This window comes from Paramisgurnus dabryanus, chromosome 7 (assembly GCF_030506205.2).
Source record: "Paramisgurnus dabryanus chromosome 7, PD_genome_1.1, whole genome shotgun sequence".
Classification (NCBI taxonomy): domain Eukaryota; kingdom Metazoa; phylum Chordata; class Actinopteri; order Cypriniformes; family Cobitidae; genus Paramisgurnus; species Paramisgurnus dabryanus.
This window is the reverse complement of record NC_133343.1, coordinates 31,521,180-31,546,382: the sequence shown is the minus strand read 5'-3', so window position 1 is coordinate 31,546,382 and position 25,203 is coordinate 31,521,180. Positions and strand designations below refer to the sequence as shown.

The 25,203-nt window shown below is 38.9% G+C and overlaps 2 protein-coding genes across 6 annotated transcripts in view; one reads left to right on the top strand and one right to left on the bottom strand.

Moving 5' to 3' along the window:
* The window catches only part of anks1ab (ankyrin repeat and sterile alpha motif domain containing 1Ab), a 36,291-nt gene extending 15,174 nt beyond the window's left edge, over positions 1-21,117 (top strand). Inside the window, exons 3-14 of one of the 5 annotated variants that reach the window (XM_065279524.2) lie at positions 3,133-3,248; positions 4,124-4,222; positions 4,926-5,072; positions 6,369-6,476; positions 7,252-7,422; positions 7,793-7,924; positions 8,387-8,458; positions 8,555-8,638; positions 9,028-9,165; positions 9,652-9,831; positions 12,364-12,462; positions 20,005-21,117. In XM_065279524.2, coding sequence (XP_065135596.2) covers positions 3,133-3,248; positions 4,124-4,222; positions 4,926-5,072; positions 6,369-6,476; positions 7,252-7,422; positions 7,793-7,924; positions 8,387-8,458; positions 8,555-8,638; positions 9,028-9,165; positions 9,652-9,831; positions 12,364-12,462; positions 20,005-20,043 — 1,385 coding nt within the window. In that variant the 3' untranslated portion in view covers positions 20,044-21,117. Of the gene's footprint in view, positions 1-3,132; positions 3,249-4,123; positions 4,223-4,925; positions 5,073-6,368; positions 6,477-7,251; positions 7,423-7,792; positions 7,925-8,386; positions 8,459-8,554; positions 8,639-9,027; positions 9,166-9,651; positions 9,832-12,363; positions 12,463-16,134; positions 17,962-20,004 lie in introns of those variants that run through there. The other 4 variants (XM_065279522.2, XM_065279520.2, XM_065279525.2 and 1 more) reach the window with 4 other exon arrangements.
* A 695-nt stretch (positions 21,118-21,812) lies between these two features.
* snrpc (small nuclear ribonucleoprotein polypeptide C) lies at positions 21,813-25,162 on the bottom strand. Its single transcript, XM_065279527.2, has 6 exons — positions 25,082-25,162; positions 24,621-24,663; positions 24,420-24,528; positions 24,180-24,269; positions 22,355-22,459; positions 21,813-22,240 (listed from the first exon to the last, which is right to left on the bottom strand). The coding sequence occupies exons 1-6, from the start codon at positions 25,087-25,089 to the stop codon at positions 22,116-22,118; spliced, it is 480 nt and encodes a 159-aa protein (XP_065135599.1). The 5' UTR covers positions 25,090-25,162; the 3' UTR covers positions 21,813-22,115.
* Between the last annotated feature and the right edge of the window lie 41 nt (positions 25,163-25,203).

Genomic DNA, 25,203 nt, shown 5'->3' with positions numbered 1-25,203 from the left:
TGTTTAAAAGAATGATTTTGAACTTGTTTTATTTGCAGTATACCGAGCCCCTAAGGTGACAGTTTAAGTTAATCAAATGAAGTTTAGTTTAGTTTTATGTGCTCACGTAAAACATTCATTTGTATTCATTTGAATTTTTGTAAAAGTTTAGTTTTGCGTGAAACTAAACGCGATAGTTTCATGTGCGCACGCGATATTTTCACGTGCGAACTTTATTTCATTTTTGCTACATGTCCCCTTAGGGGCTCCGTAGCAGTAGGCCTATTAAAATAATCTGAATCTTTTTTGTTATTTTAGCCATTTTTCCCCATTTAAATTTTCAGTAAATAAATTAAAATATATTTTTTTATTAGGAGTGAAGTGGTCTCTTAATTTTTTCTGCGCCTTTATATTTTAACTTTAAAGATGTAACTTCTCAAAGGTACTACCCTTGAGTACTAATAAAGATAATGTCTAATATCTAAGCCTTAAAGTCTTTCACTTGTTTGTTCTGCTTGAAATTATATTTGTGTGGTTTTAATTTTCCATTGGAAGCAATTGCAGTCCTTGTTTATCTACAGGGATACCTTTAGCGACTTCATAATGACACAAAAGAAATGTCACAATGCATTGTTTTTTCTGCATTGACACTAGGAAAGGTGGTCCTCAAAATGTTTTTAGACAATTTTTGGTGGGCTGTAAGTTGCAAAAGGTTGAGAATCCCTGGTTAGGAAATAACAGGACATAAGCATGGTGATACCGTGTTTTTTTTGTCACAAACTCAACAACCTTTTCTAAATGCTTATATGGTCGAACAGGTTGGTGAACTCCAGCGCCTTCAATCTTTATTTTGAGCCTTCAGCAGTTTGAATGTATTTTACATCTTCAGCTTAGTTGAATGTCTGTACAGATGTGAATAATGGCCTGGCAGGCTGACAGCTCGTATGATTCCCCTGCTCTCAGCTGCATGCAGATAATGCCCAACATGCATTAAATGTGATCACGCAATGCCGTGAAAATGCGGATGACACATCTGCATGCAAAATTTGTATTTTTCTACATTATGCTTCGATCACGTGTGGCGGATTGTGACGATGAGACGTGTTCGATATGAAGGTGAGCGCGGGTTAGGCTGCGTTAGGTGCATGGCGCTTTCCGCTGACTCCGTTTAAGATGCGGCCCCAGCCCCCTCCACGACAAACGTACGGTGACACATTCATGAATTTAATTCCTCTGATGATTTACCATTGGATGTGGCTTGGCCGCGGTTTAATTTTTCATAGAGAGAGTGCAGAGGCTCCCGAAGTGCTTAAGTGTGGGGGAAAACAGTGGGACCTGTACGTTTTCTCTGGTTCTGTCTTCTCCGGCTGATCCTGGCACAGTAGCGTGTGATTCGGGTTTGTCTCTCCGTTGCTCTTTCCTCTGATGGTGTCCTTTCTGCACCAACAAGATCAGAGAGCCTGCGTGCAATTTTAATCAGTATGGGGAGCAGGAAAAAATAAGGGGCAGAGAGAGAAGGGGGGGATTGATCGCCACAGAGAGAGAGAGAGAGAGAGAGAGAGAGCGAGCACGAGCGAGAGAGTGTGTGCGTATGTGAGACAGATAGCAAAAGAGAGGCAGGGAGACAGGAGGGAGGGGAACGAACAGAGCGTAGATGCCGTGCAGCGGCACTCGGCGTCAGACAGCATATGGCAGCCCTGCAGAGCTCATAGAGAGGACTCTGTCAATGAGAATTGGGGTAAAAGGCCAATCAAAGAAGAGCAAGCGAGAGAGCGGTGAGAGGAAACGATGGCGAGTGAATGAAAGAGATGTGCAAAAGGTGATTGCCAGCCGCAAACGTGCAGGCGACGCGCTACCGATGGCTTTCTGGAGGAGCAGTATGTCATCTGGATGTTTTGCTTTGTGAGCGCCGAATGCAGCTGCCGCTGTGACTGTGCGTTCCTGGATCAGGGATGCAGCAAACCTTGCCCCCGAGCGCAAGACCCTTAGGAACGTCCGCTGGAAGAACGGAGCGACCAGAGCTGGGTGCTAGACTGCAAAAAAGAAACATCAACAGGGCTTTCTTATGGGCTTATCTGTACGTTGTTGGAGCTCACCTTATTTCTGCCGGATCAAGGCTTGGCTGTACCTCGCTTTGATGGCGCGCTCCGTACTGGTATGTTAGCGTGGCGAGGTGCGTCTACGCTCGGAAGGACTGGATTACCGTGACTGGAACGCAAGAACCTTAGGAACCTGGAGGAGTGGGCTGGGCTGCAAAAAAGAGACGAGCCCCAACAGGGTTTTTTAAGGGGTCAACTGTCCATTGTTGGAGCTCACCTTATAGGATCAAAGCTTGGCTTTACCTCACTCTGATGGTTCTGGTATGTTAACCGAGCCAGGTGCGTCTAAGCTTGGATTACTTTGGAGAAGGTGGTTTTAAGACAGTGGGTGGATTCTTGAAATGGGAAAATGTGCGATGAAGGTGTTTCGCAGGATGATCCGGGGTCACGCAAAGATTTCCGTTTGAAAGAGCCGCCGTTGATCAAAGAGTTGGGCTGTTTGGTTTGAGGATCAATGACTTTTGTAGCAAACTCTTTATTTGACTTATTTTCCAACATAACCGTTTTGTCGAAGGGACCGTTCTGTTTTATTAGGCCTTGCATCGTGCTGGAATGTGTCTTTCAAGGGCGCTGAGCATGCACGAAGTTTCCTGCGACTTCCTAGTAGCGTCTTGTAGATCTTAATATTTTGCTGCAAGCCAAAAGCTTTGAACTTTCACAATCCTTCTTTGCACAGCCGGGCAGTCGTAAATTGAATTTAAGGAAACTTGTGTTAACATCGCTGTGCCCTGTTGAAAGATCTCCCATACTTGACTCTATTCTTTAAAGGACTACCAGCCAAGGTCTACCTCCATACTCTTCATTCAGCCTGGCCCTCGTCCCAGTCCGGCGAGGGCTTCTGGAGGTTTCTCCCTCACTAGTTTTGTCCGTGTATCCTGGGCCCTGCTTTAAGCGGAGCCCGTCACGTAAGCCTGGACACTGCCTTGCTGTTGTTGCTGCTGCCCTCAGCTCTGCTGGCCGAAGATGATGTGGCAATGTCACATCTCGGCCTCCGAGTGCCGCTGCTATAGGCTGAACGGTTTTTCGCTGCTCAAACGGCATGCTCTGTCGGCAGATGCAGCGGGTAGCCGCGTCCTGGAGCAGTCGGTGGGGGAGTGGCTGGAACACGTGGGTTTCCCTCAGTACGAGAGCAAACTGGTGCTCAACGGCTTCGATGACCTGCGCTTCATGGTGAGTGGCTTTTGTATGTCTGAAAGGGCCTCATTGATCAACGTGGCAGTTTGGTCAATGCCGGGGGAGTTTGAAGGCGCATATCCAATTAAAGGCATAAAGCTGATGTAGTTTATCGAACGCTGTAATCCAGCCTACTCCCACTCCAAGAATAAAAAAAAAATACTGTGCAAAAGTCTTAGGCCACCATTAAATTAGATGTTTTTGCAATGGTATAGTGAGCGTATATGATTATTTCTCACTTTCTTTATTAGAATACAACCAGAAATTTGTATGTAGTATTGTATAAAAATATTTAGGGTGAACTCCCCTTCCACTTGAGCAATAGAAGGCAACTGTTGGATATCTTAAACCTAAATTAAATAAATGAATGACTTCAGGACTTCAATAAAGCTCAAGATGTGGACTGTAAAGTTAACTTGGTTTTGCAAGTCAATGCAACCTACTATTTTAGGTTTTGACCTGTGATAGGTTGACATAACTTTTAAAAACAAGTTAAAATGGGTTAACTTATATTTTTGTGTTACTTTAACTTAAATAACATTGATTTGACAAAAATGCTGCACTTTTTTACACTGTGTTTAATGCCACACTAAACACTGACTGATGCCTAAAGAAGACATTTAGTTCGGAAATTTGTTTGTTTTATATTTGTGTTTTCTGTTTGTATCTTAATAAAAAGAGTGAAACATAAATATGGATGGATATTAAAACTTTGCTAAAAAAACAAAGTTGATGGTGGTGGCCAAACACTTTGCACATGTATTTACTTACTTTGGGACTGAAATAGTTTAACATTAATCAATAAATGTTTATTTTCTTCCATTCAACGTTGTATTGTTCTTATAAATTGAAATAACGTGAATCTTGTTTAGGGGAGTAACGTGATGGAAGATGAGGACCTTCAAGAGATTGGAATCACAGATCCTGGACACAGAAAGAAAATCCTTCATGCGGCTAAAACCCTGCCAAAGGTAAAGTTACCGAGTCCTTTCACATTCAGTACTCATTTTCATACAGTGACCCCAAAAAGTATTTGTATTAAATCAGTGTTTGAATTGGGGGGGGGGGGGTCTGGGGTATTTTGTATAAAGCAGAAAAATATAAATAATTTATTAAAATAAAAATACATGAATTTAAAATTCGTGAGCTGCCACAAAGCGATACTGTCCATTATTTGTCCCAATTTTGCAATAAATGAATCCAAAAGATTTCTGTCTGAAATAAATGTAAACTCTCAAGTGCGCCTCACGCTGTTTTCTGGAGGAATTGACAGATTGTTCAATTTAGGTTTGGGTTAGGCTTCTCAAACAATTTTTATAGGGGTAAAAATGGTTAGGGTTTTAGTTAAGAGTAATTTCATTGATTAAAACGTTGATCCAGGACTAAAAAAATACTCTGCATTTAGTAATAAAATATCTGTATTGTAGTTTGTCTACCTCAGTGAAAACCAAGTTAAACAAAATTCATTCTTAAGGTTTTTGGTAAAAGTGAACCTTAATCTTATTTCGGTTCATTTATGAATAACTAAACCTAGCTTTTGCTATTAACATAGCCAATGAAGCCGACGCGGTGTTTAAAAAAGTAAATTACCCATACTTTTTTGGTGTTTTTACTGTCCAAAATACTTACTGTATATACAGTTGGTGGATGTTTTACATGTGTTCATTTTGTCAGGTAAAAGCTTTGGGGTGTGATGGTAGCACGTCTCTGTCTTCATGGTTGGACACTCTTGGTCTTGGAGAATATCTGCACAACTTTCTCTCCAGCGGTTATCGAACCCTGGACTGCGTGAAGAACTTATGGGAACTCGAAATCGTCAACGTACGTGTTTTTATTTTTTTGACGAACCAAAATGCCTTATTGTGCACTGAACAATGTCTCTGTGTCTTTTGGCTATTTTGTTTTCATTGTCATACTACAAAGACAAAGTCTACATCTGTCAGTAGCTGCATTTGCGTTAAAGATTTGCGCAAAACTTTAGCGTTATTTTTTACATGACAAAAAACTATTGCGAAATGACAGCGTTTCCATAAACTGATGTTTTGCAACTAAACATTGATGTCATGAGATTGTCGTTCTTGTGACACCAAGTCTTGTCCTCCAATTAAACATTAGCCTGGCTCCGCCCTCCTACGTGCTTCCGCTTATTTTTAATTTCGCTTCAGCAGTACGTCTGGGATTTCTCTATAGAGTTTCGTTTTCTCCTGCAAAAATCTGCAGGACCAATCAGCGAACAGATGGGGGTGGCTAAGAACGATGACGTTGAGGTCGTGCGTCAGTTTGAGTTGTAGTTCAGTAATGGCAGCGGAGAAAGACGTGAGAAAAGCTATTCGGTCCGTTGTTGCAAAACTGCCGAATATACAGAAGTTAAAGCCGGAGCAAGAACCAGGTTTGCTAACTTTTGTTTGTCTGATTATTCTGACTTCTTGTTTCCGGACGGTTTCGGTGCATGATATACGTCACGACCACATGTTAGCGATTGGCTTTGGCAGATCCTGAGTGACTCTGGGCAGATCCAATAGTTTTAAACTTCAACAATGGACCCTCCTTAACGGAAGTAACGCTTTGCTATGGAGCGTGGCCAGACTCTCTGTACAAATGAAATGAATGTACGAGATTCTGGTTATACCAGGCTAATTAAACATACCACGCTACATTTAAAAAAACATCGGGTGTCCTGTAAATGCGAAAAAAAAAAAAACTTTTTCATTGTAGTTTTGCGATCTATTTCTTTTTCAAATTGCCTGAAAAACCACCTCACCTGTAGTTGCGTTTTCATTGCCCTTTAAATTGCACAAATTGACATTGCGAATTAAAAATACGGCCAATGGAAATTGACATTTTCCATTGCCGTATTTTCAATTTGCATTGTCAATTTGGCGGGTAATGGAAACGCAGCTTGTGCGTAAAAACTTTATAGGAGTTTATGCAAATTTCTGTGTTTCCATTGGGCGCATTTTCAATTCGCTATTTCAATTTGTGCAATATGAATGGTAATGAAGTGCAACACGTGTGTATATAACAATATCTTTGTGTATCATTGTACACAAGTCCAGGTGATCATGATTCTCTTGTGACTTCACATGAAGTATGCGTACTGTGATTTTTTTTGTGCAGGTGTTAAAAATCGGCCTGCTTGGTCACAGAAAAAGGATCATTGCATCAATAGCGGAGAGGCCGTATGAAGAAGCACCCTCGAAATCAAACCGCTTTGCCCAGCTTAAGGTGATGTGTGTTTCTTCCAGGGTTCCCACGGTTCCTTGAAATCCTTGAAAGTTTGTGAATCTGGGGGGGGATTAAAGGCCTTGGGAAGTTTTTGAAAAATATGCATATATAGATACAGGTCATTGAAAGTTTTCTGGAAAAAAAATCCATATTATTCCCTGTGTAGTGTAGGATAATATCATACAAATTCTAGACTTTATAAGCACACGTGCTAAACTGTTGGCTTTAAATGCTTATATCTTCTGTATGTGAGTGTTGATTCATACCAAAATGTTTTTTTGCATAGTTGTGTTTGACACATGAAAACGTCTCGGGTTACGTATGTAACTGTTGTTTCCTGAGAAGGGAACGAGACGCTGTGTCTCCCTTGCCATACTTCCTTCATCCCTGTAATGCCGTCTTTGGCAATATTTCAGATAGCGATATACTTCCTGGCTCCCGCGTCACCCTGTCTTTGTCGTTAAGCCTCCCCATTGGTTGAATTTGATATACACATTCAGACGCTCTTACCCCTGGAGGCGTCCCCAAAGTGTCACCGCAGTGACGCAGCGCAAGTTCCCTCGAAAGGAAACTGTAACAATGTATCTTAAAAGGTAACACGATGTAACCTTGCTCTCACTTGAAATTTATCCCCACATTTAGTCCTTGAATTTGAGGGTATTGGATCTGGAAAGTCCTTGAAAGGTCCTTGAATTTGAAGTGTGGGAACCCTGTTCTTCACAATACCTGATCAATACACATATATAGAGCCTTCAGTGATGTTTGTGTTTATTAGATTCAGGACCTGTTGTCTCAAAACACATCATCACTGGGTTTTTTGGACCCGTACACCAGCCGCTCGATGGATATGCTGCTTCCACTGGGGGAATCAGGCCGAAAGAGCCGAGCATTGGACCAGGACGGCACCATCTCTCTCCGCTCCTTTGGTGAACGGTCACGCTCACATGTGAGTGATTCTGTAATACAGTGACAGATTGAGTGAATATGTGAAACAAAAGTGAAAATTAGCCCATAATTTACTCACCTTAAAACCATATTTACATTTAGATTTATTTATTAAATAATATCCTGTCTCTTCCCAGCTCTTAATATGCTTTATTCAGTCTGCCACCTTGTTGATTTCACACCGATGCTGTGAGTGATGGACGCGCTTTAAACCTATTGTTTTGTATATTTTTATAATAAGTCCATCGAGTCCCCTACAGTGATTTTACCACAGTTGAAGGAGTGTCAATGCACGTTACATTAGAAGCGTTTTATTAATATGCTGTCACAGTTTACAAGACAAACTCACACGTTGTTGTATTTCTCTTTAGGATCGGCACGCAGATCGACAGTCTCGTTTCAGCATTCGTCCATCCAGCCATTCTGCCACATACACCACCGTCTCCACCTGGCACCATCACCCTGATAAACTCATTACAGAGTCCTGCATTTATGAGGCCCGAGTGAGTGATCATTTTATATCGAAACGACAGTAAAACGCATGCGTGACTCGAGCATCTTAGAGATGTTGGATATGGCTTTCTTTGCTTTTCTGTCTCTTTATGTAATCCCAAAATTATCTGATTATGGCGAGATCAGATCTTACCGTCTGTTGTAGGACTCCTTCATATATAAACATCTGTGTCAAATGTGCCTAAGGCTTTACACAGTACTGTACATGCAAGACTTCACAAGACATTGTGGATATTTCTGGGATCTGTATGCAGTGACACAATAATAAACATCTGCTAAATAAATAAGCGTATGGAGATGTGCATTACCAATTCAGCGTATTAGATTAAACTTATGTTTGTGTATTTCACTTCTTATTGTCTTCTCGTGATAAATTGCTAGTCAAGATAAAAGTTATATTTTTTCTTTTCAATCTGTGAAGTATGTTTTATTCTCGTGGTTATATTTTCCAGTATTTGGGCTCAGTAATCATTCGAGATCTACGAGGGATCGAGTCTACACAGGAGGCGTGTGCTAGAATCAGGGTATATATTAGTCGATATGAATTTTTTTATTTTTGTAACTTTAAATCACTGTCAGAGGTGAGTGCATTGATCCAATTTTCCCCCTATTATTTTTAGAAATCTAAGGACCACCGGAAAGGTCCCGTCATTGTTCTTCATATCACCTACAGAGGAGTCAAGTTTGTTGATGCTGCCACAAAGGTAACCAATCCATCAAATCATCATCTGTATGTAAATAACATTTTGTTTATTTATCACACCGTAAGTCAATATCAATATTTATCAAAAAAATATTATTAGACAAAGTTAACGGAGGCTGATCTGAACAAACTCGGTTGGCCGGTTTGACTCTTGTCTCCCTACCAACCAAACAGAGTACCGTCGCAACCATTTAGCGACTCCTATATCTCTGCATCAGAACATCGTAGAGACATGGGAGTGGGCTTTTTTCACTCGTGGCTTGGAGGATAATCATAAGTACATTTGCTAACAATGCAGAATGGGTCTTAAATCCTGGTAATCGCTGCTTGCAGCTATATTTGTTTTTAACTTCTTTTTAAACTTTGATGGGCTCTTGGGATGTTTTTCAGGCAATAGTCGCAGAGCACGAGATCCAGAACATCTCATGTGCAGCCCAGGATCCTGATGACCTCTGTACATTTGCCTACATCACAAAAGACCTGAAGTCTGGTTATCACTTCTGCCATGTCTTCACTACGGTAGAGGTGGTAAGTGTTGGTTTATCTAATAACGAAACATGCTTTAATTCAAAGCAACTTACAGTGCATTCAATCTAAGCATTTTATCAGTATGTGGGAATCGGAGCTATGACCTCGGTGTTGCTACAGACATGTTGTATCGATTAATGTACACTTATGACATTTGTATTGTATTTGTAAGTTATTTTTCACTGCATGCAAAAACTCAAATTTACTTTTTTGCTTACAGAAAATAATTTTACATAATGTAAAGGTCATTCTGTTACAATATAACCTTGATATCTTTAATATCGACTTGATGAGGTCACATCAAAGATTGATATTGAAGTGAAATCAATTGGATTTCACAGACATGGTCACAAATACTTTTGGTGTAGTATTTGTAGCTCTGGATAAAAGTTTAATTAGTAATCATCTGTATCTTGTTTCTCCTGTGTTATATTATATTGCAGTCTTGATAACAGTTCCTAAAACCAGTGACCGTTCTTTATGCAGACACAGACGTACGAGATCATTTTGACTCTGGGACAAGCGTTCGAGGTGGCCTATCAGGTGGCTCTCCAGGCGCAGAAGGCCCGGCGTCACAGTTCCTTTGCAGGTCCAGCGACAGAAAATGTAGAAATCAAGAGCAGTCGGCCAACGTCTCAATCCCGCAACAGTACACGTCGCGCCGTAGTGAGTATAAGTTCATCACACAGACACCTGTGTGCACTTTGCCATCAGTGAGAAGTACAAATGCACAGAATAAATGGATGAGCTTATTAAATAAGGATGAACTGTGCACTGTGAATATATTGTGTTAAAGGATAAGTCCACCCCAAAATGACAATAGAGCTCCAACAGTTGACCTCACGCATCATGTAGCATAACCAGACTGTACAAACCTTACTATAAGGGTTTTATGTTTAATAGTAACCCTGAAATGACCAATGAAAATGGCTCTGCAATGTTTCATATATTAAAGGAACACGCCCACATTTTGGGAATTTAGCTTATTCACCGTATAGTTAGATATACATACCTTTCTCATCTCCGTGCGTGCTGTTACTCTTTCTGACGCATGCCCCACTAGCTTAGCTTAGCACAAAGACTGGAAGTGAATGGCTCCAGCTAGCAAACTGTTCCCAATAAGTTCCCAATACATACTGGGAACTATATTCTCAGAAGGTGAAGCACTGCTACTTGGGCGGAGTGATTTGCACAACTCTGAGCGAACTCTCTGCTCCTCACCAGGGGCTTCTCGGGTGCTGCGAGAAAATCACTCCGTCCAAGTGGCAGTGCTTCGTCTTCTGAGAATATAGTTCCCAGTATTTATACTGTTAAAAGATGGCTGTGTCTCATATGACCTTGTTATTTCTACACAGTGTGACTAAATAAATCACAACACATAAATAGGAAAATGTTTGGGTGTTTTTGTCACTTAATGGGAGCAGTTTGCTAGCTGGAGCCATTCACTTCCAGTCTTTGTGCTAAGCTAAGCTAGCAGGGGCTGCGTCAGACAGAGTTACAGGACGCACGAAGATGAGAAAGGTATGTATGGACTTGTCTAACTCTTGGGGATACAGTGAATAAGCTAAATTCCCAAAATGTGGGTGTGTTCCTTTAAGTTTTGGTTGTACATATCTATATCTTTCGAATTAAAGTGCGTAGTGAACTCCTGCTGGCGCCATTTATTTTATATTCGCTCCCGGCTTTCTTTGCCTGTCAGTATGGTGCCATAAACAAAATGGGTCCGCCATGTTGACAGATCACGTGACATACATCGTCATAACAACAAGTTAGTTGTTAAAGCTCCCATAACACAAACTGTTTTTGCATATCTGATGTTAATCTGGAGTACTAATAGAGTAGTATTAACTCCTTCATATCTCTGAAGAGTCTTTAGTTTTATCAGATTTAACAGATCAGCGATTCTTTCCCATAACGCACGGAGTTACGAGCTGCGGGAGGAGCGAGTCACGAGTCATGCAACACTGTATAACTTATGATTCACTGCATGTTCGTGTCGTTTATATATTAGTCTTACTTACCGCATGCAACACATGACCCGATTGGGACTTTTTAATGAAATCCAGCGTTAAAGAAACACACACGCAAAACTATACCCATTGTTTCCATAATGCTGGCTTACTTCTCCTTAAATCCAAAAACACACTTCATCTTTCATGCCATTGTTGAGTCTTGATATGAAACAAAGCTGTCGCTTGAAGTGATGCCTGTGACTTCTAGCTTCTCGTTTCTCGCTCTCACGCTGATTGACATGTGGGCGTGCTTTTCCGGTTGAAGTGCCCATTTAAAGAAGTGATACGTAAGGCCTACCCATTATACGTAAGCTGTACCCGTGTTCGAAAAAAACTTTCAGAAACTTGTACAAACCCTTGCGATGTGCATTCGGCACAGAAATACTCTGTAACTTTGCCTATGTTTAGCATTTCAGAATGCATGAAATACCGTTGAACCCCCCCCGAACTGGAATGACGTTAAACTAGCACAATTTAACAACAGCTGTTTAATATATGTATTTGCATTTGAATAGAGCCTGCATTTGGACATTTTTTTTATAAAACAATGCATCTCATTTCTCTGCGTTGGATAACTCCTCTCCCGGGGGCTCACACAGGATAGTAAAGGGTCCATCGAATGAACACTTCAGGATCTTGCCAGAAGTAGTAGGTCATCTGGGTACTTTTTGCCCACTGTTTTTGTAATTCTGACACATTCCTCGCCTACTGCTTTTCGCCTACGATATAGTATGGAAGTAGGCGGTTTCAGTTTTAGGCAAAACCCCAATGGAAATTTGGTAAACGTTTTCAGTGTTTTGTCAGGTTCTGCAAATATAACTGTATATATAATCCCTCACAACCTTGTTTTTGGTAATGCAAAATTAATTAGGGTGTCAAGTTCAATTTTCAAGTGGATTTTAACACAATATAGTCACAGTACTTGCTGTTTTTAATCCTTATTTCTTGTCTAAATATGGCATGTGCTGTTAGGGCCATAGTAACATAACATTAAGCAGAATGTGCATGCTATCAACTCCACAATAGATCACATAAGTATTGCAAAAAACAAAATATCAGAGATGTCAAATAATTCAGACTCTACCATCACATTTGAATATGCAGACGTCAGATGCTTTCCCCACCAGACCCGATAGATCTATCACATCCTATCTGTCTCTGTAAACCTGTACTCTATCCTTCCCAGGGTGCACCTGTGCTTGAATGCCGCTGCTGTTACTGTCACACATGCTCCGCCCACCGCCCCTCCTACCTCCCGCTGCCCTCCCTCAGTCCTGGAGTTCAGGTTCTGCTCTCTTTCTCTTTCTAGCTGTCTCCTCCCTTCCACTTTTCACTTTACTAATTTTCCTGTTATGTTTTCACTATTATCCACTTATTTTCCCCTCATGCACATCTTTGTTTGACACTAGCAACAGGTCACAATTTTAAAATGTGGTAAAGTGAAGTCTGTTAATCTTTAAAGGGAAATGTCCAAATGTGAGTTGCCAGTCTTGTATAATGTGGCGATGAGGGGATGGTCTTGTTTTGGCCTGAGGATCTGCTCTATATATTAGCAGACTACAGCTTGGTTGAGTGAATCTCTCAGAAAATGGTTATGAAATGGGTCATATTTCACACCTGCATCAAATGAATTAACATTTAGGCATATAGCAGATGCTTTATCCAAAGTGACTTACAAAGATTAGGAAATAATAAAAGCGATGTGTCATAAGGAGGCAATAGTACAAAAGATGCTTATACTGTAGTTTTCACTATTCCAAAAAGAGATAAGAGATAGAAATGAGGTCAATATCCATGTCAAGTATTTTTGGAAGAGATACCAATATTCAGTTACTATCTACACTGCAAAAAATTATTTTCAAGAAAAAATGTTCTTAGTATTTTTGTCTTTCAGTAAAAATATCAAAAAATTCTTAAATTAAGATGCTTTTTCTTGATAAGCAAAACGACCCAAGAAAATAAGTCTAGTATTTAGACCAAAAATATCAAATTTAAGTGATTTTGTGCATAAAACAAGCAAAAAAATCTGCCAATGGGATAAGCAAAAAAAATCTTGAAAATTTTTCTTAAACACTGAATGTAAGAAATATTTGAGAAAAATTTGCTTACCCCATTGGCAGATTTTTTTGCTTGTTTTATGCACAAAATCACTTAAATTTAAAGTCTAAAAACTACACTTATTTTCTTGGGTTGTTTTGCTCATCAAGAGAAAGCATTTCAAATTAAGAATTTGTAGATATTTTTACTGAAAACAAGACAAAAATACTAGGACTTTTTTTTCTTGAAAATAATTTTTTTGCAGTGTTCTCTCTCTCTTACTCTTTGTTTCAATTTATTATGAAATCCTAGAATCACAGAGCATACACTTTTTGTTGGTTCAACTTAAAAAAGTAAGTTACCTGATTGCCAAAAATTTTGAGTTAATTCAACTTAAAGGTCTTGTTTTTCCGGATCCCATTTTTCAAACTTTAGTTAGTGTGTAATGTTGCTGTCATAAAGCTCAAAGTTCACTGCAGGTGATATATTTTCTAACAGATTTCCCCGTTCAAAGCCTACAGCGAATGGCCGGTTTGGACTACAGTCCTCTACTTCCTGCTTTAATGACGTCAATAAAAGAGTTTTTGACTCCGCCCACAGGAATACGTCAGTCGCCAGCTTTGACTCAAACGGCTCTGCTAAGCTAATCTACTGTCGAATCACAACACACTAAACAAACTACACAATCAGAACTCGTTACGTATTTCTGAATGAAGGGCTTCATAGAACAAGAAAGACATCAGACCGTTTTTTTTTTAGGATAGTGAAAACAGCGCTATACAGATAAGTAAATTGTCTGAAAAATACTGCGTTTTTTTTAAACAATATACATGAACCTGTAATTTTGCGCACCATGAACATAATCATAGGTTCAAAACCACAGGAAAAACAGGACCTTTAAAAGAATAGTTAACAAAAATATTTGCGCGTCAACTAATTTTAATAAAAAATGAACTAATAAAAAAAGTTGAAATAACTCACAGTTTTAAGGCAACCAGGTAACTTACATTTTTAAGTTCACTGTAAAAAAATTCTTTGCTGCCTTAAATGTTTTGTTTTGTTTAATTAAGGGGGTCGCACACCAGACGTGCAGCTCAGCGGACGCGCAAACTCGAACACATTGCTTTCTATGAGTATACGCACACCGGCGCCTGTCCGCGGCGCCCAGCTCAACTCAGGAAGTTGCTCTAATCCCTGTCGTGCCACTCACATAGTTTAACATCTTATTTGTCACAAATCATTAACGATTTGGCTGCTAACGTATATTTTACATTTTGAAGTAGACGCTATCTGACTAAGCTTGCGCTATTTAATGTGCACTTCCGGTGTACGATACCTCCGAGTTGTCCTAGACGCGACTCGATGCGGGGCGGCGCTGAGCTGCGCGTTCGGTGTGCGACCCCCTTAAACTTACTATTACTGGTATTTAACTTGACAAGAGATAAGTTGTTACAACTTATAAAATGAAGTTGACATATTTTTACTATATTTTATAAGTTATAACAATTAATCTCTAGTCAAGATAAATAATGGTAAATTGAAATGACTTGTAAATCTAAGTGAATTAAACAAAAAAATTAAGGCAGTATTTTTTTACAGTGTTGAACCAACTTTTTTACAGTGTGACTGTATCATTTGATCATCGGCTGTGTTTTTAAACAGTTGGCCGATATCCGATAAAGGGAACATTTGCTTTTATCTGCTGATACCGATTATGGGCGTTATACCATGCTTTATGCTTTATTCTGATTGGCTGAGAAATGTTCCATGTGTGTTGATTATTTTTCTCTTTTAATTTCTCTGTATTTAAATGTCTTAAAAATATAAACAATATTGACATCATATACCTGGGAACTAGATGGCTGTAGTCCAAACTGGCCGTTCTCTGTAGTCCTTGAAAGGTGAATTCTGTTAAAGAAAATATATCGCTTGGCATTGAACTTTGAGCTTTATAACAGCAACATTACACACAAACTAAAGGTCGAAGAATGGGATCACGAAAAACAGCACCTTTAAGTTAGAGTAACATAAAAAAAATTGTCGTTTTTTTTACAGTGTAGGAATAAAAATGACAAATAAAAACCCTAAAAGTTATCGTATTTAGAATTTGAAAATAATTTTTCTGCGTTTTCATAGATAGTCATAATGCAAAACATTTTATACTTAAAACATGATTGTATAGGCTTTTTTGGTGGTGAAATATGACCTGGACATGTTAAAAATGGTTAAAATCACACGATTATATTTCTATATTACAGATCGTACAGATTGGCTTTACCTTCTCAATTCGCAATTGTCATCTTAAAGATATACATTTAAAGGGGACATATCATGAAAATCTGACTTTGTCTATGTTTAAGTGCTATAATTGGGTCCCCAGTGATTCTATCAACCTAGAAAATGTGAAAAAGATTAACCCAGTAACTTAGTTTTGGTAAGCCATTCTCTGCATGCATGAAAAAATAGGTCATTTGCTTCCCTTGTGATGTCAGAAGGGGATAATACCGCCCCTTAATCTGCACTATCCAACCATGGCACTGTCATCAAATCCACAAAGTGGCAATTTTAACATGCTATAATAAATTATCGGTGGGGTATTTTGAGTTTAAACTTCACATACGTACTCTGGGGACACAAAACATTTATTTGACATCTTAAAAAAGTCTTGTGAAATGTCCCCTATAACAACAAATTGCAGTTTGTAAGGATGTTGTGAAATATTACACCTTTAGATTGGTTTTCTGAAATGTTTACATGCAATGGGAGTAATTTGCTTGTAGTTGCAGTTAGTAAAACATTTTCAGACAAATTCGGTAGATGCATTCAAACCAACATCGTAAGTGAGATATCTTCTACATGATGTTCACCCACACCGTCCTCAGTCTCCTCACGTTCCGTTGGCTGCCCCTCTCTCCTGCAGTCTCATTTCCCGCTCCTCCACCCGCAGATGGACCTCCTGGATCACGAAACGGACCTGCAGTCGTTCGGCAGCACCAGTTGGCTCTACGAACCGCGGGACTCCTCCAGACCTTCGAGTAGCACCAAGTACGAGACCACCATATTTTGAAGACCCCGATCCCGCCTGCTGCCCCGATTCAACCCCGCCTGGTAAACTCTAGTGCCCCGTGCCTTCACACTGTGATTTGTAGCCTTCCTCAGGGCAAGACTACTTCCTGCACCAATCCTATCCCCACTCCTTGCCCTCTCGGAGAGCCCAATGCCTCCACCACCTTCTTTTTCCATTTGACTGAAAAACCTGGATTTGTCGTCTAACCAGCCTTCCGTCGTGATCAGAAAACCTCGCCTCAGAAAGCTTCCCTCTTTTATACGTCACGCTGAATGTTTACGGTCCAGTTCCTCGTATCAAAGGGTTCTCTATCATAAAACCTCCAAACTCGAGCCAACGGGTCCAACCGGGTAGCTTGGACATTTGTAGCATTTCATCTCGATGGACGTGTTGGCAGAACTTTATTAGACATCCACAAACTGCAGCAGCAATACTAATACTAAGTTTACGTACGTTCCCCAACATGAATGCGGCAATTCTCCATGGGCACTCCCCAAACCCTGTAGCACTAGATCACTTTTCTCCATTAGCTGGATCCTAGCTTGAACCATTTCTCCCCAGCACTCCTTCATTTTTCAGAAGATTGATTTTGGTCATCTCAATTCACATCCAGTGCTTCCTTTGTCTTATCAGGCGTTTGCAGCTCTGAGATTCAGAGGAAGAAAGACTGATGCCTGTTTAGATTTAACCTAGGTTTGGATTTTAAACGTCAAGTGTTTGAGTGGAATGACTATGATATCCAAGACAAAATTTTATTCTTGTTTCTCACTTATGGGAAGGAATTAGGTTTGAGGGTTTTTTTTTTTGAGGTTCTATATTTGTAACTTGTAACATCACATAGTAAATGTGTTTACATTTGGGTTCTTTATGTGTGTAATGGTTTGTTTTGTGAAATGTTACTAATCTAAGATTTCCACTGCAAAGTCCTTCGAAGGAGAGTGAAACTCAATATTTTGCTATACGTAAAAATTGTTAATTTTTTAACCGTAAGGGGCGTGTATACCAAAGCTTTTTTAATGAGCTTTGGTTGCTATGATTCTTCTGCTTTGTTTATCAGTTGTAGAATGATGTGCCGGTTGGTTGTTGTGATATTTGTCCCACCTCTCCTCCACTGTCCCACTCAGCCCGAACGAAATTTGCCAGCTACTGGCATTTTTGAAAGCCACAGCACTTACATTGGAAACAATTGAAAGCATACGCCGGCCATAGACCTAAACACTTTGGTGCACACGTCCCCTTAATCAATGTGGAAACACCTTTAGGTAGCCTGCACACCAAAGCGTTTACGCCCACGGCTGGCATATGTTAACTATATTTTTCCAATGGAAGTGCCACGCTTTTCAAAAATGCCAACAGTTGGCGGTGCTGAGCGCCGGCCCTCTGCATTTTTTTTTTTTAAGATTTAAAGATTTTTGACTTCGGATGAAATGCTCATTGTTCATCTAGTCAATGTCACTTTTTACTTGACCGTCCAATCACAGTGAGGAGGGGCGGGACAAATATTACAATAACCATCTGGCTCATCATTTAATGACTGATAAACAAAGCAAAGTATCAGCATTAAGTTAAGCAGTTCAACTTGTTTGTTTAAGTTGTCAACTTATCACAAGTGAAACCTTAAAGGGACACTTTACTTTTTTAGAAAATATGCTCATTTTCCAGCTCCCCTAGAGTTAAATATTAGATTTTTACCGTTTGGGAATTTTTCCATTCAGCTGATCTCTGGGTCTGGCGGTACCAATTTTAGCATAGTTTAGCATAATCCATTGAATCTAATTAGACCATTAGCATCGCTGTCAAAAATAACCAAAGAGTTTCAATATTTTTCCTATTTAAATCTTGACTCTTCTGTAGTTACATCCTGTACTAAGACCGACGGAAAATTAAAAGTTGCGATTTTCTAGGTCGATATGGCTAGGAACTATACTCGCATTTTGGTGTATTCTATGAAAATAGTCCCCTTGGTAACTTTCAATAGCAGGGGATTATTTTCGGGCAGTGCGTAATATCATTGCGCCTCCTGCAGCCATGTTACGGCAGCAAAGTCCTTGATTATTACGCCAGAATGAGAGTATAGTTCCTAGCCATATCGGCCTAGAAAAAGTGCAACTTTTAATTTTCTGTCTGTCTTAGTACACGATGTAGCTACAGAAGAGTCAAGTTTTAAATAGGAAAAATATCGGAACTCTTTGCTCATTTTTGAGTGCGATGCTAATGGTCTAATCAGATTCAATGGATTATGCTAAGCTATGCTAAAAGTGCTAGCGCCAGACCCAGAGATCAGCTGAATGGATTACAAAACGGTAAAAATCAAATGTTTAACTCTTCAAAAAAGTGGAGTGTCCCTTTAACAGTAGGTTGAATTGACTAAATTGAATTGTTAAAAGGTTTTTTTTTTGTACAGTGTACACGCCCCCTTAATGCGAGAATATAATGAAGTCAAGACACAAGATGAAAAGCACTTATAGGCTAGAAAACAGCTGTATGTTTATTGTGAAATGTATTGGATGTTTAAGGAACGTTATGGCGTAAAACACTTTAAAAGTTAACTTTAGTTGTTCACAATATTTTAGTGTATAAAATGAAAGTTATTATTGTTTTTTATTTTGGCTTAAAGTTTTCACCTTGTGTAATATGTGTTTTGTCTCGACTCAAAGGACACTTGCACTATGCAGATAAATTCAGTGTTTTTACTGAGGTGTCAACCACATTCAGTTCAGAATCAGGGTATCGATTACCACAATTTCATTCAATCCAGGTACATGGTCTGACCCAGCAACCAATAGCTGTCACTTCACAGACTATGTTAACTATAGACCGAGTATAGTCCAGCTATGAGTAACACACTTCTAGCCAAAATAACCTTGAATTTGGTTACATTTCATTTTTGCCAAAATAATTTGTGAGATGTCCACCATGTAAGCAAAGTCAACAGTGATTACATGGTGTTCGGTTTAATTTATTTATTTATTTATTCATTTTTTGGCTACGGGTAGACGTCTATAAAATTTTCCCCAACAGCCCAAATTTGGCTATTTGTCGTCTTTTAAAAACAACATTGCTTGCTGGGTCAGTGTTTAAAAAAAAGTAGAGACCGGTGCGTGTCCTGAATTTTTTGCAAATTTCGATAATGTCTCTTCACCCAATTAGCTCGCACCAGACCTGAATATTACAGACCGTATGTAAATATATCTTTGCTTATCAAAAAATAGGCAACACCAAACTTTTGCCATCCATGTATAGTTTAAAGTTGCCAAAATGTTGCCATGTTTAAACTCCATAAATATGAAATGACTTCTGTATTCTGTAAAGCAGACAAAAGCGATCGTTTCTCATTTGAGTCCTTAAACTTGGAAGTGTGTACATGGCCTTTAGTTATTTTTGGTGTGGACAGGTTTGCATTAATTCTGGTTGTTGTTCACTGTTATGTCTCTCATGACATCTCGAGGTAATTTCTTTGTGACTGTGTTGCACATCCACAGTATCGCGATCATTCCTCAACTCATCGTTTTACGTTGTTTTGTATCATTTCCTAACCAAAAGTATCCAAAGAGGCTCCATTTCACTCATACCATAACATAACGTTATGTGATTTCTGTATACGTTTTTATATTTCTTATGTGATTAGCATTGTCTTTCCTTGGCTCAGACAACACACAATAGCTTGATTGGGATTTTAGCACGTTTCCATTTCTGAATTCCAATATATTTTTCCTTGTGTAGCTGACACCACCGTTCAAGTTTCCGGACACCAAGGTGTGAATTGAAGGGGAATCAGGTGAAACGTTTTGTGTGAAGAAATTGAGTGAGTATGCGAGAGAGAAATCGAGATCTTACATTAGCACTTAACTGCCGTACGAGAGCGACTGTCCAAAATTATTTCTGCTGGTGGTGTGGAAATGGACATAATAACCTGTCAAATACTCTAATCTAATTCAGCATTCATATGGGTAAAGGTCAATTCGGGTTAATTTCATGAAGCAATGTCTGGGTCATTTAAAATCAAAATGTGTATTTTGCATGAAATAAATTGCCTATTTCTCGTTTGCGACAGAAATGTGGGGACAAATGTATTCTTATTACTGCAATACAGTGGTTCGTTTCCATTGCTGTAATATCCCCTTAACTGGCGCACGAGCGGGACACCTGAGTTTACTTTAATAGTTTGCATGTAAACTTTAATCTATTACAACAAACTATATTATGTAGTAAAGGTCTAAGAATGTAGTTTTTATATTTAAAACCTGTAAAAATAATGCAGTGACAGTAATTTATTAATTGGTGACAAGAGTATGCAGCAAAACATTGTCACCTAGTGGACATTGTTTGTAAAACCACTAAAAGTGTAACACAAACCTCATTTTTGTGATAATTTTATGTATAAAATATATACTTTGTTGCATTAGTTTAATTTTTAATCATCCCCCACTCAAAAAGGGCTGCGCCAGTTAAGGGGCTGAATGCATTTTGATATAATTTAGAAGGAAATGGGCTTCGCATTTGTTTTTATTTATTTTTTTGGGACATTTATGACCTGGACATTTCTTGACCTTTGAAGTTTAGTTTTTACTTCACTGCTGTCCAAAGACAAAAACTTTATAGAAAACTGAACTACACTTAACTGAGCACTGTGTGAACATTGTAACATTTGTGTTCAATGTTTTCTCTTAAACTGTGGTTTCTTTGAACATTGAGGACTTTGTGAGCGAGAATAGCTAAATGTTCTCTAAAAACGAGCAAGTTTGTACATTTTGAAACTGTTTGATGAAGGAATGTGACGTGTCAAAAAACATTGGTCTGAATTGTGACTGAAACATGTTTAAGATGAAAAAACAACTAACAAAAAAACTGTGTGAAGAATCAAATCAAATTTAAATCAAACCAGTGACTGATGCAATGATATTACTGTGAAATAGCAAAGATGTAGCATATGTAAGCTATAGATTTGCAATATGAAGCAAAGGATTTATTGTCACTTTATGTCCACATGACAAAGACTAGCTGTCTAAACATCTGAGTTTTTTTCATTTGTGCTTTATTTGACATGAATCTGGGCAGATATGCTGCAGTGAAACCGATTTATAGATCATGAAAACACACAAACCCCTCAGGCCACAATCCTTGTTTGAATTCACTTGAATCTCACGTAATTGAAGCAAACATGGACAATGACATTAGCAGTATTCTCTTTATGGTATGAGGATGTCAGAAATTCATTCGAATCAGGGCTGAATGCTTGCACTTGAACACAGGATCAAATATCACTGTTGGTCTATGTTCAGGTAAAGTAATTATGATTAAAAGATGTCTTTTTAATGTACTTTCATCCTGAATGTTCATACTGTTCCATATGTTCATTACAGCTACTTAAGGAACAATCATTATACTGTCTCAATGCCATTGAACTAATAAATTCAACTAGAATTTTTGCTCTATCGGTTTGTCTTTTGTTAAATTGTAATAAATCACAACTGTTTTTGTTAACTTGCATGCTTAAGTTCACTTTACAAATACAAACAGAAGAAGCCTAATTGTTTTTCAGTTTTATTTTCTAAAAATGAAAAACGCCGACAGTCACTTAACAAAAATTAAAACAACTTGTAATAAATGCACATCATACACAAATTCACATAACTTCCGTAGGTTTACCTTACAGTCAAGGTGCGACATACCAGAATGTTCCCAACTCTTCCGGGCCACAAACGTTGTGTCATCGTGAAACTCAAATGGGGAATAAAACTCAAATCTACTGTAAAACCAGTGCACAGTTATTTGGCCGAGTCCTTGATCAATGAATATCTGTGGGGAAACGTAAGAAATCGTGGCACTGCGTTTTATCGATCTGGTCGCACCATTCCGGGTCTAACGGACAACATCATTGGCCGTGCGGGTGGTCGCATCATGTGAGGCCCAGGCATCATCTGCATAGGTCCACCCATTGGCGGCCGCATACCTGGACCTAAAAGAAGCCAAAGCTTTTATTTTCATTTTGCCTTTTAATAGAAGGAATTCCCCTGAATATAGGGATGGTTTTATTTCCACATAAGCAATGTTTAAAGACACCAAGTCTTACCTGGTCCTCCAGGCATCATACCGTGGGGAGGAGGACCCATCATGGGCATCATAGGAGGGCCACCCATTGGCGGGGCTGGCAACATACCTGGTCTTGGAGGTCCACCTGCAGGAAATAAAAAACACTTTATGACACTAGTAGGGGTGAATCGTAACCTGGCTACTCTACATTAGAGCTGTAATCGGGCCTTAAAAGTTAGGCCCGAAATGTCCGGAGCCCGACAGAATGCAGCCCGAACCCGAACGTACATTTAGATTGACAGCTTTTTAAAAGCCCGAACCCGTTTACAGCCCGACATTATTTAAATGTGCGCACACACACAGCTTTTGTCAAGAATGAGAAATTTACACAGGTTTTAACATTATTTATTCATGACTAATAATCTACACGCCACTTGGAAGTTGAAACAAAGAAATAAGTAATCTGTAACATTGTAACATCTCATTCTAAATAGGCTTATGCAATACACTATAAATATGCCAATAAAATTATTATTTCTTAACGAATTAAATTAAGATAATACATTCTGAAATTAAGATGGGTATTTGGCAATAACGAAATTAAGAGGCAGGCTCCGCGGGATTTGCGTCGGCACTTCTCTCCATTACTGCCAACATTAGTCTATATCCTCCGTCTAATTTATGTAAGACTCGATTCATATTTAGTTATACATTGAAAAACCTACTCACCAAGATTAGGCTACATGTTTTTGATGAGGAAAATCATTAAATCCACTGTAAATGAATTCAGCGCGATCCTGCGCTACTGATTTGAACTTGACCGCTCATTTACCTCACAAAGCCGGAGCGGAAGCCCGAGCCCGCCCCGAGCCCGTGTAAAATGTTAGAAATGAAGCCCGAACCCGCCCGAGCCCGTCGGGTCCCGACGGGTCCCGTCGGGTTCGGGCAAAGATCTTCAGCTCTACTCTACATATTTAAACAGGGCAGATCAATCTGTGCTTTTGGTCTTTTTCCTCTTACTGTCTCCTGTGAATTTGTGAAAAGTTTTGATGTGTTTGGTTAAGATATTAAACAAAGAGTGTTTTGGAGGCATGGAAGTAAATTTCTTCATCTTATGTTTTTTTTCGATTTCTGAGTTGGGTGTGCAAGTCCCCAAATTCAACCTTACATTAATTTTAATCACTGTCTTGTTACCTAAAACATAACACCATTTGGAAAAATGTCAGCAGCTCCTATTAACTAGATAGTTGGCATTGAAAAAAATTAACACAGCGGGGTTAGTTGTCACACACTGTTACCATTAAGCCTCAGGTATTTAATGATAATAAAATGAAAACAATGTAAATCCTATTCATCAAAATGCTAACTTAACTCATTTTTTTTCTTAATTATAACGCCCTTTAAAAACAATAAATAAATATATGTATTGCTGCATAATACAAAGATGGTTAGGTGAAGGATCATGGATGGATGAATGTGTGGATATCTATCTGTTATAGGCCTTTAGTATATAGACAGAAATTTATTAAATTATTTTTGTTTAAATTTTAATTTTCGAGCAGGTGTAAACCCACATCAAACCCTTTGTTTGTTACAATGAACCCCACCAATGGGGTTATGCTTGCACTCCCATCACTTTTGGTGTAATTGTATAATAACGGATGTGTGTGTTGATTGTGTAAAAAAATATTAACTGTTTTTGAATGATAGAGCCAAAGCCAAAAAGTGTTAGTCTGTGCCCATGCTCTCACTTACATTATGAGTATCCACCACTATTTTACTCTATTGTGCAGAATACAAAGAAACGTTCCTAAGCTGTGGCAAATTTTAATGACTTGGATTATTTGTTAAGCGTAATGACTTACTAATATTTGGATGAGGTAACAGAGATCCACCAGGTGGTGGGGCACCAGGGAACGGCGTGGGTGGGATTTTACCCTGCTGGAAGGCAGCCGCTGTTAAACAAATAAAAAATAACATTAGACCAGAATCATTTCACAAATCATCTTTTAAAAGTGAAAGAAATTAGTCAATAATTCCCCAAATCTAACACATTACTATATCAAGTATGATCTGAGATAAACATGGAAAATAATACAACTCACTCGTTTTATCAATGAGACTCTGAGCCTGCTCTTCCATCCACTTCTGATAATAATCCTTTACATTTTCTTTATGTTTACGCCCGCTGCAGTGCGTCTTCCTGACAGACGGCTGTAAAGAGAAAAGTTGCACACAAATGTTCAACGTTTGCACATAAAACAACAACAAAAAATTAACATTCGACAATGACATGGAAATCTTACAGAGTCGTGTGTCAGGTATGTGTCACAATAATCACAATAAAACCTGCAATAAACAAATAAACACATCAGTCAGACAAAGCCAAATAAACAAAACCAATCTTTACAGTTGTGATACAGGACGCTAACGCCGTTGTGCCTTCAGTAAACAGTGTAATACTAATAAGTTACCATAACACTTTATTTACATATCATTATTTTACAAACTTGCGAGTGTTACAGTACTAAAAACGAAATGTTTAGACAAAGGAAATGACTTTAAATACAACTCAAAACCCTGCAATGAAACTGAGTATCTGGATTAGCATAACCAGCTAGTTCATGTGTGAAAACAAGACGTTTCTCTTCAAGGCGCTTAAAAAAAAAGGTTAATATTTACAGATCAAATCAACTGCGTTTTTAACATACACAACAATATTTACATACAATAAAAGCGTATAAATAAACAATAAAACAAGACTTACTTCGGCATCGTCGCAGCACTGCAGCGCGGTGCGAAAATGACCGGATATAGAATCAAGCCAGCGCTTCCGTCACGTCATCGCACAAACACGAGCGCGCTCTAGCGCCACCATACGTTTTGGCG